At 39.1% G+C, this 14,969-nt stretch overlaps 1 protein-coding gene across 5 annotated transcripts in view; it reads left to right on the plus strand.

Moving 5' to 3' along the window:
- Positions 1-14,969, plus strand: part of GRB14 (growth factor receptor bound protein 14) — a 110,371-nt gene that overhangs the window by 49,031 nt on the left and 46,371 nt on the right. The window contains exon 1 of one of the 5 annotated variants that reach the window (XM_036320128.1): positions 678-881. The exons of 3 other annotated variants lie outside the window; for them this stretch is intronic. In XM_036320128.1, the coding sequence (XP_036176021.1) occupies positions 819-881 (63 nt within the window). In that variant the 5' untranslated portion in view covers positions 678-818. Of the gene's footprint in view, positions 1-677; positions 882-11,570; positions 11,863-14,969 lie in introns of those variants that run through there. One more of the 5 variants, XM_036320129.1, reaches the window with a different exon arrangement.

Below are 14,969 nucleotides of genomic sequence, written 5' to 3' on the forward strand. Positions count from 1 at the left end.
GCAGTGATTATTGTTTAAGGGGTCTTCATTGAACGAAATATGCTAAGTTACACATACCTGTGCTTTTTAAAAACAAGCAATTTAGACTCATAGTTTACTATCCCTTTTATATTTAGCGTTATTTTTAGGTTGATTGTTTAGGTAATATTCAACAGGAATAGTTAAATGTGTAACCTCACGGATAGCTAAAAGGTTCCTGATACTAAAATTTTAGCTGTTTAGGAGATCAAATGCATATAAATATATTAAGAATCTTTTATTATAACGTGTAAATTAGCACTTTTGGACCAATTCTAACATCAGGATTATTTTTTGTCCCTCTAGAATGCATTCCAGTTGACCCATTTATCAATTTTATGAGTAGCATAAATAAATTTAGTTCATCTATTTATATACTTTAAGTAGACCAATGTAAACAGTTTCTTATCTGCCATATGTTGAAATGTTTTAGTAAAGTAAAGACAAAACTGGCTAGTCAACAAAGATGGCATTGAATTTCATTGTTTTGGAAAAAAAAGTTAAGTGAACTAGATGCCTGTTAATCTGGCTCTTTAAATATCATCAACAAAAGTATCAGAATGTGTTTCCAAGGACAAAGGCGGAGTTTTCCCGGCTTTGATTGGTTGCTGCTGGGTCCTGTCCCGCAGCCATCCTTAATTGGCTTTGGGTAGACTGGAATCACATAAGCAGGGTGACATTTATTGCTTTCGTACTTGTTTCTTTGCACTGAGCCCTGAGCTTCTCAAGGAGTCACTGTAAAAGATTTCTTTCATTTCGTCCATGGTCTACGAGAGGAGATCATACTGAGAAGAGCAGGCATGAGCATGAGTGGGAGGAGGGTCACTCTGCCTGCAATTACACCCTTAGTTCTGCAGAAGAGGGTATGTGCTGCTTTCCCTTTATTCCTTGCTGTTTTCTTTTCCTTGTTACTGTGTGTTTATTAATATGTTGGAAACTTTAGTTACATATCCTGAGGGAGACTCTAATTCGTTGAGGCTACAGGTAATTAAAGAATATGCTATTAGCTTTAGACTAAGGGAAAAAATAACATCTTTGCTAGGACATCTTTGTAGTAAAAGCTCCCTGTAACAGCAGTTTGGTCTCCATTTCAGGGCATTGTGATTTAGAGACTATTGAAGCTTTTACTTTTTTTTCCCCTTCTATTGTAACTTCAGGCCTCTTTGCCTTTAGTGCAATAGGAAATCTGCTAGCTATTATGTTTTCTATTTGTCTACTGAGGAACAGTTTCTTTGTTTGACTATAATTTCTTATACATCCATCTTCATTTTTGTATGGACTATATATAATTGTTTTTACTGCTTACACATGTAGCGCCAGCTTATTAACTCTGTGATTTCTACCCATTTGGATTGAGTTTCTCCCTATTTTGCTTAAGAAAAACTTCCCAGTAAATTTCCCTGCGAAAGGGCTTTCTGTTAATTATTAATGCAATCAAGCCTGTGTATGAAAATAGTTTTTCTGTTAGTTTTTTGCAAAGATTATTTTCATGTCTTGCAGCAATGTATTTTATAAGGTAATAAATACACTGTGTAACGTACCATTTAAGTAAAACTGAATATACTAAACTTCTCTTGAAATTACACCAAATAAGAATATTGTATTGAATTCTTTAAAGAATCAAATCTCTTGCATAGAAAAAGAAAGCACAGAAACACATTTTTGGCAATATTTTCTCTGAATTTATTTTGGTGCTACTAGAAACTGCAATATTTATTTCCATGCTTGACTTTTAATAGTTAACTGTTGGTTAACTATTAGTGTGTTCCACTAAGTCAAAGGTCATGGTTTAATTTATTTGAAAATGACAACTGTAATGATTAAGATGAATTTTAAAAAATAGAAGTATCTCTCTTTTGTTATTTTCAACTTTTAGGTTTCAACTTGCTTTCTTATCCTATCCACCAATTTATTCACTACGGACATTTTACTTGGCACTGGAATAGTATATGGTAATTTTCCCAACATTTGTTTGCAATCTTTCTTTATGCCTTCTCTCATTTTATTATTATTTTTTAATATAGTTTTATTGATTTCAGAGAGGAAGGAAGAGGGGGAGAGAGATAGAAACATCAATAATGAGAGAGAAGCATTGATCAGCTTGCCCCCTGCATCCCCCCCCCCCCCCAAACTGGGAATTGAGCCCACAACCCGGGCATGTGCCCTGACCGGGAATTGAACCATGACCTTCCTGGTTCATAGGTGGATGCTCAACCACTGAGCAACACTGGCCTTTTCTATCATTTTAAGCAAATTTAATTTAAAATATTTTGCTTTGAATCTTTATTTTGATTTAGGCTTGGCAGTGCATTGATGATGACCATATAGGTTTTCTTAATCATTGGGGATGTGAAAAGGCACATTAACATATGTCAAATCTATGTTCTTATGTTTTTCTTCTTTGTCCAGTTAATATTGCAGTGTAGATTGACCATGAAATGCTCATGAGGATTTTTGGACAGTGTGCTGGTGTGGTGGAAAGCATACCACCTGGACTCTCCATTGATTGGCTCTGTGACCTTGGCACGTCACTTAAACTCTCAGAGACATTATTTCCTCACCTGGATGAGGACAGCTGAGAGATTTTCATTTAGTGCTCTCTTAAGTCTTACTTGCATGTAATTCTGTGAATCAAATCATATATTTTGCATTTTCATAGTTATAGAAAATATTGAAACCATTTTTTTATTTTCTTAGAGTATAAAACATTACAAAAAGGTGCTGTCGTTTTTAAAGATTTTGAGCAGTTAGTCTAGGCCCTTCCACAAAATACCAACTTCTGTGCATGGGCCACGAAGTTTCAATCGCAGGTCTAGGGAAAGTGGTATGAGTACACCATGGCTCTGCCTGGTGAGTAGCAAACCAAGCATACTCTGGGAAGCCGTGATTATAACAGATGTTAGTTCTGAGCTGCCACTGGACACATCACTGGGATTTCTCTTGGTCTTTTGATAATAAGCTTCTTGCTAGGTTTCTATTATAATAATTACAGAAGTCAAAATTCCCTAAGCCCAAATCTATGTTACTCCTTTCCATTGAGTACAGGTATTAAATGTTCATATATTTTAGCACATTGTCATTTGCAGAAAGCACTTCTTTCACCTGATATTGTAACCCCCAAAGGACCCATCTATAATAATAAAAGTGTAATATGCTAATTAGACCAGATGTCCTTCCAGACATCCTCTGGACGACCTTTCGGACGAAGCCAAGGCCGGAGGGAAGCCCCGGTTCTAGGTGCCAGAGGGAAGCCTGGGTCCTGGGTGCTAGAGGGAAGCTGATGCCAGCAGCTGGGGGAAGGAAGGCCTACTCTTGCATGAATTTTGTGCATCGGGCCTCTAGTTGTGTATAAAATTGTTCTGAAAATTTTAGAACCTCTTATTTAAGAAATCAAAAAATTTTAAAAACCTCTTATTTTTCTGACTAAAAAACATACACCTGCTCTGGTTACAGCATACTTCTTTTTTTCCCCCCTCAAGATAGAAAATCATTCCACACTTGTAATTAACTTGTCATTTCCTGTATGCACCATAATATTTCTCAGAGTGTTTGGGAGCAGCTTTTTACGTTCCCAAGAAGGCAGGTACTTTTCCCACAGGTTTGGCATAAAGTTTGCTCATCTTTAAGGAGTAGTTCTTGCAAAATAACTTGCCAACTGGAATCCTAATCATTTGAAAAGCTGAGGGCATTTCTGAAAATGCTCAGCAGCACTAAGGAGTACATTTTAACCAGCTAGTGTATCTGGCTGTAAGTGTCTCCTGGGAGTGACTGGGAACTTGAATTTTAAATATGGCCCTCAACATTGTATGGGTCTTTTTTTGTGGCAGATCAAATACACTTTGATTTTTGAAGAGCAGAGTATTTTGGTAGATTTTCCGTCAAGCAAATTGTAAATAAATTTTTGGCTTTCTCTAATTGTATTTAGAACTGATTTCCTTGATTCTAATGAATCGAAATTCTAGTGAAGATGGTTTTATCACATCTCTTATAAATTATCACATCCTCACCAAAGGTTTGGAATGAATCCTTTACCTCATTTTTTCTCAGATAACTACTAGGTTATGCTTTTTTTTTTTTTTTTTTCAGATGAGAAGACTGAGTCTCATGGGTCTTGAGTGACTTATGCGGGGTCACTCAAAAGGTCAATGCCAAAGCTAGAAATAGAATCTAGGTCTTGTGACTTCGTGTGTTTCTCCTAGATACCTGTTACCTCCTGAAGTTAATATGTCAATGAAATTGCCTTATAGTGTGTGTAGTTGCCATTCAACTTCTAGTCTGAAAGTAGTTTAGGCAAATTCTTTCATCTTTCTTTGTACCTCCGCCAACTCCCATATGCTCTAGTGTAGAAAACATACTATTCAGAAAGCAATTGCAGGCAACAGAATGAGTGTGTTTGTGTGCCTGTGTGTGTGTGCCTATGTGTGTGTGCCTGTGTGCCTGTGTGTGTGTGTGTGTGTGTGTGTGAGAGAGAGAGAGAGAGAGAGAGAGAGAGAGAGAGAGAGAGAGAGAGAGATTTAGAGAAACAATTTCTACCCAGAGCTCTAGATTGGTACATTGCATCAAGAAAACACATGTTAAGGTTCCAAAGAGTTAACTAAAGACTCAAGCTAACTAACTTGTAAGGTATACATTAAGCGCGAAATATAATCTGCATTTTTTATAGAAAGGCTGCAAAGTCCTAAGGCCAGATGTCTATATTCTGATTCGGTGGGTAGAAATGTTTCATGCCTCTATCAGATTAATGTTGTTTTGTAGATTATGCTTACAGGCATTTCTGCATTCTTTATCTAGACTTTAGTTACAGATATATTGATAAACACACACAATCCTGAAGAGTCTCAAATCTCAGAGGAAAAGGAATAATTTTTAGAATATATTTTTCTTAAGATTCATATCCTTTTGAAAATATGAAGTTCGTGAGTATAATATGGAGTAATGCCATTTAACAGAATATTCAGTCCCCCTCTATACAAGAGAATAGTTATATTCATTTCCTTCATACAATTAGAATCATTGCTGTATTAAAAAAAAAACTGAACATGATTTTGCAAAGAATGAAACATCCTATCACTATTTTGTCCAGAACCTTTCAAGTATGTACAGAATAATCCAAATGTATGCTGCATTCACTGTGCTTCAAGGCCTGGACCTACCGCAGTTCCCCAGCTTCACGTGACACCTCCCTCCAGCACATTGTTTTTCTCCTTGTGCTCCCGGCAGCATTCTCTGTCTGTCCTTCTGTGCTCCCAGCCTTGTGCTCAGTGGCCTATAGACCACTCCAGGCTCCTGTTTGCTTTTCCGAAGATTGCTTATTGCCTGTGTCTGAGCTCTGGTACCATCTTGAAGCCTGGAATACTCTTTCTCATCCATTGTAATGGTATCTCGATTCAGCATCAGTGGACATGCCTTTGTTACTCATTTCTCAATTCAGTAACTACTGTCATGTGTCCAAATTTATTGTTACCTTTTATGATATTTAAGTCTTATTAGCTATCTTATGCTTTCTGGCTTTTCAAATTTGACTTCAAGCCTTCTTTGTATATCTTGGGTATTTTTTTGTATATCTTATCCTATGTGGTTTTTAAAATTTGTCTCTTTTTGTCTTCCAACTAGGTTTTTAAAATTTAAGGGAAAGGCTCTTCAAACAAACTGCTTTGTCAGTTACAGGCTGAATTAAATTTTATGTAATCATAAAACTCACAAGAAGCATATTAAACAGGGAAGATACTTATTTTTCTTTTACTTTACAGGAAGAATCAGTCCAAAGCTGATGTGGCAGCCTCAGCTTCTTGCTTTCTCTTACGTCTTCCTTAGTGTGTGTCCCTTTCCTTTTATGGAAAGATAAAAGCAAATCTGCAGGCATCCTGTTCACCTTCCCGGCATACAGCGTGGGGAGGACCTAAGGCATGCTGGCCACTTCTGTGGGATGTTAGTGTGCTGCTCTGAAATAACCAGGAACGTCTGCTTATGTCTTACTGGCTAGGACTGTGTCACATGGTCAACCCTGGACACAAGGGAGGCCAGGAAATGTAGGTCTTGAACTCAACTCATTGCCCTCCTCAAATCCTCATCCAATCAGGATTAGAGGAAGGGAGAGGGGAAGCGTGGCTCCTGGTGGGCAACTAGCCATCTCCACTACAAGTATCTTGGCTGTATTAGGCATCCAGTATGTATTTATCCCTTGGATTTTTATTGTTGTTACGACAGATACAAAATATGATTATGCTCTTTGAACAAATGTTTTCTATTTCTTGTATGCAGATAGTAGAAGGGGTGCTGAGTGGGGAGAGAGCAGGTTTCCTGAGTAGGAGAGTTAGAGAAAATCCACATATGGGGCCCTGAATTCAGATGGTTGGCTTGCTTGGAAGGTGGCCACGATGTGGTCGTGAGTATAATTATTGCCCAGAGCTCTCATTCTTGCCAAACCTTGATCTTTCTGCTGCCCTTTTAATTTTTAATATGGGGTAACTTACTTGCATATTCACCCAGGAAGGATGCCACTGAGATGAGTGCGTTTTGTGTTTTTACAAAGTTTTTTTTTTTTCCCCCCCTGAGAAGTGAGTTTTTGAGAAGTGGTGTAGTAGAGATCGTGTGTTTTGGAGCCAGGAAGACCTGAGTGTGAGCTCAGCTCTGTCACTGACCAGGGGTATGACTTACGGTGCCTCTTTTAAACCTTTCTGAGAATCAGTTTTTCTGTCTTGGAGATAATGATGCTTCTATACAGAACAGTTGTGAGGATAAATAGGGTAGATATTTAAAAATACTTGCCATATAGGAGTTCAACAAATGTGAATTGCTACCCCCCTTCCAATTTGTAAAATGACATGTTTTACTAGTTTCATAAACACTTAAAAATCTCCCTATTTCTATGAGTGGTCTTTAATTTAAGTTAAAAAAAATTTAAACCAACTATTATATGCTGATAAGTGATTGTTAGGTGATAATAGGCAGTTCTGTTATTTCTCCTTTTTCTATCCTAGGGAGTATCTGGTAGGGACTCATGGGTTGTATATTTGAAAGAAGTAGAATTGTACCTTGTGTGTAGACATGTTTCAGTAGACAGAGGTGTCATTGCTGTAATGTTAGTGACATGATGGCAGGGCTGTGTCACTTTTCATCATCACTGGACTTAAGTGTCTGGCACAGGGAAGGTGCAGAGTGGGTTTAAATTGCTATCAGTTCAACAAACACAATTTTTAACAAAATAAAATTGGGCTCCTCTGGCACTCACCTGCTATTGACCTTTCTTCTCTACGTTTGTCTGTCTGAGGCATTCACATCATTTTTCTTGGGTTTCATAACTTGTGGTATAAAGTCATGTAATCAAGGCCCACCTCGGCTGGTCCCCCTGCCTTTTTGTTAGCGTATCGGCCCCAGCTTGCTGCTGCGGACAGTTTGGTGTACTCACTGCCTTCCACACACACCAATGAAAATAAAAACAGCCATCAGCTGTTCAGCGCTGATTACACATTCTCTTTAATCCTCATAAGAACCCTGTGAGGTTGAGGGACAAGTTGGGAGGAGAAAAATGAGGCTTGGAGAGGGTAAGTGTCTTACCCAAAGTACACCACTAATGTCAGAGCACTTCTCTAATATCAACTGAGTGCTATCAGTTTGCCAGCAGTTGGTCCATGTTCCGGAATGAGGAATCTGCGGCTGTGGCTGGTGAGCTGGCAGTCTAGGACAGGGGTCCTCAAACTTTTTAAACGGGGGGCCAGTTCATTGTCCCTCAGACTGTTGGAGGGCCGGACTATAGTTTAAAAAAAAACTATGAACAAATTCCTATGCACACTGCACATATCTTATTTTGAAGTAAAAAAACAAAACGGGAACAAATACAATATTTGTATTTGCATGTGGCCCGCGGGCCGTAGTTTGAGGACCAGGGGTCTAGGATCTGTTCACAGAGCGGGCTCCAGCGTCCATCACTGCTGTGAGCACCTGGACTGAATCTGCAAGAGAACAGGGCCCGTGCCCCATATCACTTTGTAAACGACAGCACTTGGTCCACATTTGGCAGTGAAGGCAGATTAAAAATAGCTGGCTGGTTAACAGTCTCAGACTCTTGCTGGGGCAGTCTTACGGCTGGTCTCCTGGCCGTGCCCCAGCACCCTCAGCCAAATCGAGAAAATAAGAATCTCTTTTTGGCAGAAAAGGGAAGCAAGATCTTTGGTAATTTCACATATTAAACCCTCTCACAGGATCAAGATTTTCTACCCCTGTAAGATATTAAAAATGCTTGCTCTTAAGACAGCTCCAAAAGAGAAATTAAAAACCACTTTGGCAAAAATAGCATTGTTAGTAGGTGATTATAACTTCCTACTTGGACATCCATATTTGGACATATACATCCAGTCGTGTTTGTGAACATGTCAGGAATAGTATCTCGGTTTCAGAAGTCAAATTAGTTTAGGTAGTTCTGTCAAGATTTGAAGAAAAATTTTGACCTTACCATTCTAAATGCCAGAGAGAACCTCCCTTTGAGATTCCTGGTGACTTCACATGCATGCGTGCGCGCAAACACACACACACACACAGTATGTACAAACAAATTCATATTGAAGTTTAAGATGTAGACATGATTTACCTTAAAAATTCAAAGAATTAAGGATATTTAAAAACAGATTTAAACTTTATTACAAAGCTTGTAATTATATTAAGCAGGACCTCCATAGGATTAATAGTGTTCAAGTTGTAATTGGCAAACCATCGTATTCTTTTTTTTTCACCCACTGAGAGATCAAGACTCCCTCTGCTGGCTATTTCAGTATATGCAACTTTCCTGGCAAATTATGTTAAGAAAAGTGAAACAAAGGAAAACGTTTTTGGATATTCAAAAAGCTAGGTCTTTGGGACACAAAAGCATTGTCATGTTCTGGTGTTCAGTTATCTAACACTTGCATATGCGGTGTTCTGTAGAAGTAGCAGCTTAAAGGAGCATGCAAGTTGCATGAGCAGAGTGGAGGGAACAGGATCAGGTAGGAGGCCGGAGACAGGTTCCACAGCCGGCTCTGCCAGTGACCAGCTGGGATCCCTGGGCAAGTCACACCCTCTCCGGCCTCAGCTTCTTCACTGGTAAAATGAGAGGATTTTAGTGCCTGTTCTCCAAGAGCCCATCTAATGGTTACATTTTAAGATTCTAACAGCATTGATTCCATTTCTTTCACAGGAAAATGTGCTACACATGTTTCACACTGACAAAGTAAATATTTAGGAAAATGAAGCAAAGGTAAAATTACAAAAATATATACAGATCATTTGCTCCTCATGCTGTCACAGCATGGCAATGTTAGATTAGGAAAGTGATATTTTGTTTGCTATTATAAGTTTGTAAAATAATACCCCCAGATGTCCCAGAAAGACCGAAAACCGCCTGTTTCATTGATTCTGTGAAACCTTAAATTATAAGATGCATCGTTATTTTATATGTTTCTAATTAAACTATGACCAGCCACTGGTGGTAAATTACATCTAAGTTTCAGGGAGGTCAAATGTGAGAAAATGTGCTTATCGGAATCCATGAGATAAGGTAGTGCCTACAGGGCTTCAGCTGATGCCAGCCAGCTCAGGAATTGAACAGTGTGATGTGTCCTGGCTTCCAATAAATCTCTTTCCTGCCCTGGTGTTTCCCCCTCTGTCTTCTGAACACTCGTCCTCTCCTCTTCAACTTGTCTTTCTTTCTCACCATGGGAGACGGTTTTTAACTTTTTCGCTGAGACATGTCCGGTGGTTATTCTGGGAAGAAATGATGGCTTAAAAGGTGAAATGAGACACTGGGGTAACACTGCGTCCAACATAAGCATGACCAGTGGTTTTTTGCTTTAAATATGAATACGCATTAACACTTGCGAAGGTCTTTTCACTTTGAGGCGGGATTAGTCAGTACTGGCATCTTCGCGGGAATTGAATGTGTTTCAAGAACACCAGGCCTCAGAGAACATTCCTTTGATGGAGTCATCGGATGCTTTTAGGGTGGGATTTGGGATTTGACCCCCTTTATTTTTCATATTGGATTTAGGTTCTAGGATAACATTTATATGTGTATATGTATGTGTGTGTGTACCTCTACATCCATGCTTTAGGATATTTTTGGACTTAGTTTTTAGTTTGACTTCTTTCATGATGAAATTGGAGCTGTGTGGTGTGTTTTTTTATTACTTTTTTTTTTTCTTAACCACATAACAGAGCAAACTGAAAGAGCTTCCAATTTCTCTTTGTAACATCTCATCCCCTCTAGGGAGAAAGGAGGCCCAAGGAAGGGACAGTCTGCAAGGCTCTTGGCCTGAGGCAAGGATTGCAGAAAAGTAAAGAACAGAGTCGGGGAATAGAGTAGAGCAGAGGGGCTCTGAGGAACTTTCTGGGCCTCCCTGTCCCTGCAGACTGTCTTTCTTCTCTTGGTTGGAAGCCTAGATGTGGCCTGATTTGGCAGTCTTGCCTCATCCAAGCTGCCAGGTGTGGCCATGCTAAATCCTCTGCCCTGCCAAGTGTGGCATTTCCAGTAGTGAGGCCATACTGGTCCTCTTTGGCCTGGCCTGATGCTGGCCGGGACACGCATTCATACCCAGAACCCCTGTAAGCTCTATATGGGCCACAATACACAGGTCCTTTCACCCTGAATTAGCTCATCTCTTTACCCCGTCATGCCCTGGGATTTTCCTGTGGAAATGTAGTAACATGGGAATGTACACAATTCAGTTTTTGCGGGGAGGTATGGGGGTGATGCATCTTGTGACCTTGAGGATTGCAGACTAATAGGAAGAGCCTGGGCCAGTGGTGACTTGATGACATCGCATCACCAAAGCCCCAAACTGCCTGCCTCTGGTTTCGAATGTGAGAAGAAACAACATGAAACCTAAATTGTGTAGGATAGCTTTTCTGTTACTTGTAGCTGGACTGCTTCCTAAATGATTAAATCATCATGTGATTACTTATCCTTTATTTTTTACCTCTTTGTAATCATCTGCTTGTAAAACTATCATTTACTAGTAAACGTAATTCTATATTTTCATTCATTGAAAAAAGGTACCCTGTCATTTATTTGTCTTAAAAATGATCCCTTGTTGTAGTGGCCCCCTCTCCAGTGTTCGGCAGTGCTGGGCAAAGATGCTTCTTCCACAGGCACCTGTGATTGCTCAGCTGGTCCTCATAACTTTGTCCCTCTGACCTTGGCATAGTGCTCTGTGTACTGTTCTCTACATAATTTTGCTCTTTCAGTCCTCAGTATCTTTGCTCATAATATTTGTCCCACTCAGATATCCTCCTCCCTTCTTCTTTTTTTTTTTTTGCATTTTCACAGATTCCCAGATGTGACATGGACCATCGAAGTCACCTGGCCCACCTTTGTTTACTTCACATATTTCATGAAACCTTGCCTATCTTTTCTGTTTGGTCCATATGTTTCTGTTCTTTAGAAGTTTGCAGACCTTGCCCTAGCCAGTTGGCTCAGTGGATAGAGCATCAGCCTGTGGACTGAAGGGTCCTGGGTTCGATTCTTGTCAAGAGCATATGCTCAGGTTTCGGGCTTGATCCCCAGTAGGGGGTATGCAGGAAGCAGCAGATCAATGATTCTCTCTCATCATTGATGTTTCTATTTCTCTCTCCCTCTCCCCACCTCTCTGAAATCAATAAAAAAATATATATTTAGAAGTTTTCAGACCTTGTGAGGTTTCAAAGCTGCTATTTTGGAATCCCTAATATTGTTTCCTACAGGGCTACACATGATGGTTTCATCCATCACTAAAAAATGTTTGTTTGTTCCCTATGTGCCCGGAGCTGTGCTAACTGCTGGGGATATAATGGGAAGCAAACATTGACATCATCCCTGCAATCATGCAGCCTTCTGAGGTTGGTGCATAGTAATTACATATTCGCACATCTGCATACGTGGAGCAAAGGGCCTAGACCTAAACTGCAAGAGTCACCGAGAGCTTCCCAGCAGAAATAACGGTTATCTGAATGGGGTGTTTAGAGAAGGTGGAGAAGCAGTGTTCCAGAAGAAGGTGGAGAGAGTGGTCTAGGCAGCAGAAACAGTATATGCAAATGTCCTGTGACAAGAAAGAGCATGGCTATTTCAAGAAACTTGAGAAAAAGTATGGTTAAAGATCAAGAACGAGAATGGAATCCTAGGGAATAAAGTTGAAAGGGGCTACTGGGATTTGGAATGGATCTGTTTGTGTCAATCAATTTCTGTATTATTTATATTGATGATATGTTTTGAGTTGATATAACTAATTGGACATGTACTGCTCCTGGTGAAGGAAAATGTATTGTTGAAGATCTCTTCATAGAAAGAATTTAAGACTCCTTACTACTTGATTTCTCTAAACTATATACTATTTTTACTCTAGATAAGTATTTGACAGCTAGCAAAATAACTCAGGATGGTAGTAGGAAACATCAGCTTTTCTTGAGCTGTTAGGGTCTTTTGGAACAATCTTTCTTAAAAATTATAACATTCTGTTAGAGATTTAGAATAAGTACTGATGAATATATTATTTTCCATTCTCTTCAAGGGAACACAATAAGTTGCTTAATTCAGAATATCTGAGATGTCTACTCTTATCTTAGGACACTGCGTTCCTTATTTAGAAGATTGTAAAAACCCAGGGCTACTCTGACCTCGATTAAAAATATTTCATATGACTTAGGCACAGTTGCATTTGTATTGAAATAATAGAGGGAAAAAACAAGCATTAAAAAATGGCTTTATAATCCTACAGTACTTGGATGGTAAACTTTTAAAGAGCTGTACAAATAACCTTTATTTTGGGATATAGTTGAGAGCAGGTTTCTATGGTCCTTGTTCCTTATTTTCTATTATATATAAATAATATATATATATATATATATATATAAATATATATATATATAATTAATAGATATAATAAATAAATGATTTTTTTTCGTTTAAAAGTTACATATTTTTCATCATGATAAGATCTTGGTATTAAATGTGGTGTTTAGTTATTTTAAGTTAAATATTAAATATACTTAATATTTGGGAGCTCTGTTTTAGAATTAAATGTGGTACTTAAAGGTAGTTAATGGGAAAATTAAATTTGTGACCTTAAAATTGAAACTTTGACCAGAAGATAATAGTGCTTCAGTAGCCCGCCCGCAACCTCCAGAATCACGCAAGCATCTACTGTCACTTCGGCTCTTGCTTTCGTTTCTTTCCTCTTTCTTCCTTCCTGTTCCTTTCCGTCCGTTCGTCTTCCTTCCTTCTTCCTCCTTCCTTCCTCCTCCTTCCTCCCTCCCTCCCTCCCCCCCCTCCTCCCCTTCTTTCGTTCTTTCTTTCTTTCTTTCTTTAATTCTTTCTTTGTGTCGTTCTTTCTTTCTTTCTTCAGTTCTTTCCCTTGTATCATCTGGATTCTTGCTCATATATTTGTTTAATCAATGATTTTTAAAAAATAAATTTATTAGGGTGACATTGCTTAATAAAATTATATGTTTCAAGTATACAATTAATTCTATGATACGTCATCTGTATATTGCATTGTGTGCCCACCATCCAAAGTCAAATCTTCCATCACCATATATATTATCCGCTTTACCCTTTCCTACACCTCTTCCCTCTGGTAACCACCATACTGTTGTCTGTGTATATGAGTTTTTGTCTAGCCTTTTTTTTTTTTTTTAACCTGCTCAATGATTATACCTCTTCTCTCCTCCCTTCTCTGGATAAGTGGGGGAAGCTATCCAGTAGCTAGATGCTTACCTATGGATCCAGGGCCCTTTCTGCTTGATGGTGTTGCCAAATGACCAGATGAAAACCCTGAATACCTTTGAAATACCCTTGTATGGATCAGGTTGGAAAAGGACATGGCTCTCCCTGCCATCACATTCCTGGGGTCTGCAGGGAGGAGGGGAAAGGCTGTTTAGCCCCTGCCCAGGGCTTTCCTAAGGCATTTCCTATAGTCTCTTCTGAGAATCAGAATCTCCGGTGATTGTGTAGAGATAAATACTTGGTGTGCTTTGGGAACAACGTGATATATATTGAGTTGACTTTCAAACTGGATCTCTTGACTTCATTTTTGCAGAAATGGCCTTTGTCTTATTTTTTAAATATTCTGTGTCTTTTAGTCTCAAGACTTCAGAGGCCTCCAGACTTTTCCTGAAAAGTTAACCATGTCTTGCTGTCTCTATATGAACAGTGTTGTGTCTACTGTTTAAAAATGGGTTATGTTACTCTTTTATCTCTTGCCTCCACTTAATTTTTAAGGAGGGCAGTGTAGGGGAGTTGGGTAGAAAGTGTATCAACTGCCTTGATAAGGATGTCAGCCAAAACAGAGATCTGCTCCACCCACATTCCAGCACACCCCCTGCCGCGGCTACTCTATCTGTGTGTTACATTTTCATTGCTCTGTGCCATGTGCTTCCAGAGCAGTTTTTTAATCTGTGAACCACTCCAAAGGCCAAGGTTGCCCTGATAGCCAGGATTGCAGCGACATGCAAGGGCTTCCAGAACACAGCCTGTATGTCTACACAGTTGGCTGTCCTTGGGCGCTCTGTGTATGCTGGTGGGATGTTGTAGACAGACCTTATCCGTACATGTCTCTCTTGCTAGCCAAGTGTTTGTCCACTGATGAAACAAAAGGAGGTTTTATTCTTCTTGAGGGTCTAGGCAGTATTTCTTCCTGCCGGTATGGTATACAGTTTCAAATGATCTTGTGGGTAAATTGATATGATTAATATTCTTCTCTCCCCATTTTTTAAGTTATAAAGTAAGCTGGGAATTGGGGCTACTGAACTGGAAATGTATAATATCCCTTTGTTAAATAGCATGATGATATGATCTTCCACTCTCTTTTTTACCTCTCAGTGTATAAAGAACACAGGAGACTGGTACTTTGCGATAGCGATTCTTAAGAACAGCTCTGATATTTGGTTTTTACATAATCACAAAAGCTTTTAACTTAGTTTTAAAAGCTATTTAAGTCATGTAGCTTTTC

Source organism: Myotis myotis, unplaced genomic scaffold (assembly GCF_014108235.1).
Source record: "Myotis myotis isolate mMyoMyo1 unplaced genomic scaffold, mMyoMyo1.p scaffold_m19_p_8, whole genome shotgun sequence".
Classification (NCBI taxonomy): domain Eukaryota; kingdom Metazoa; phylum Chordata; class Mammalia; order Chiroptera; family Vespertilionidae; genus Myotis; species Myotis myotis.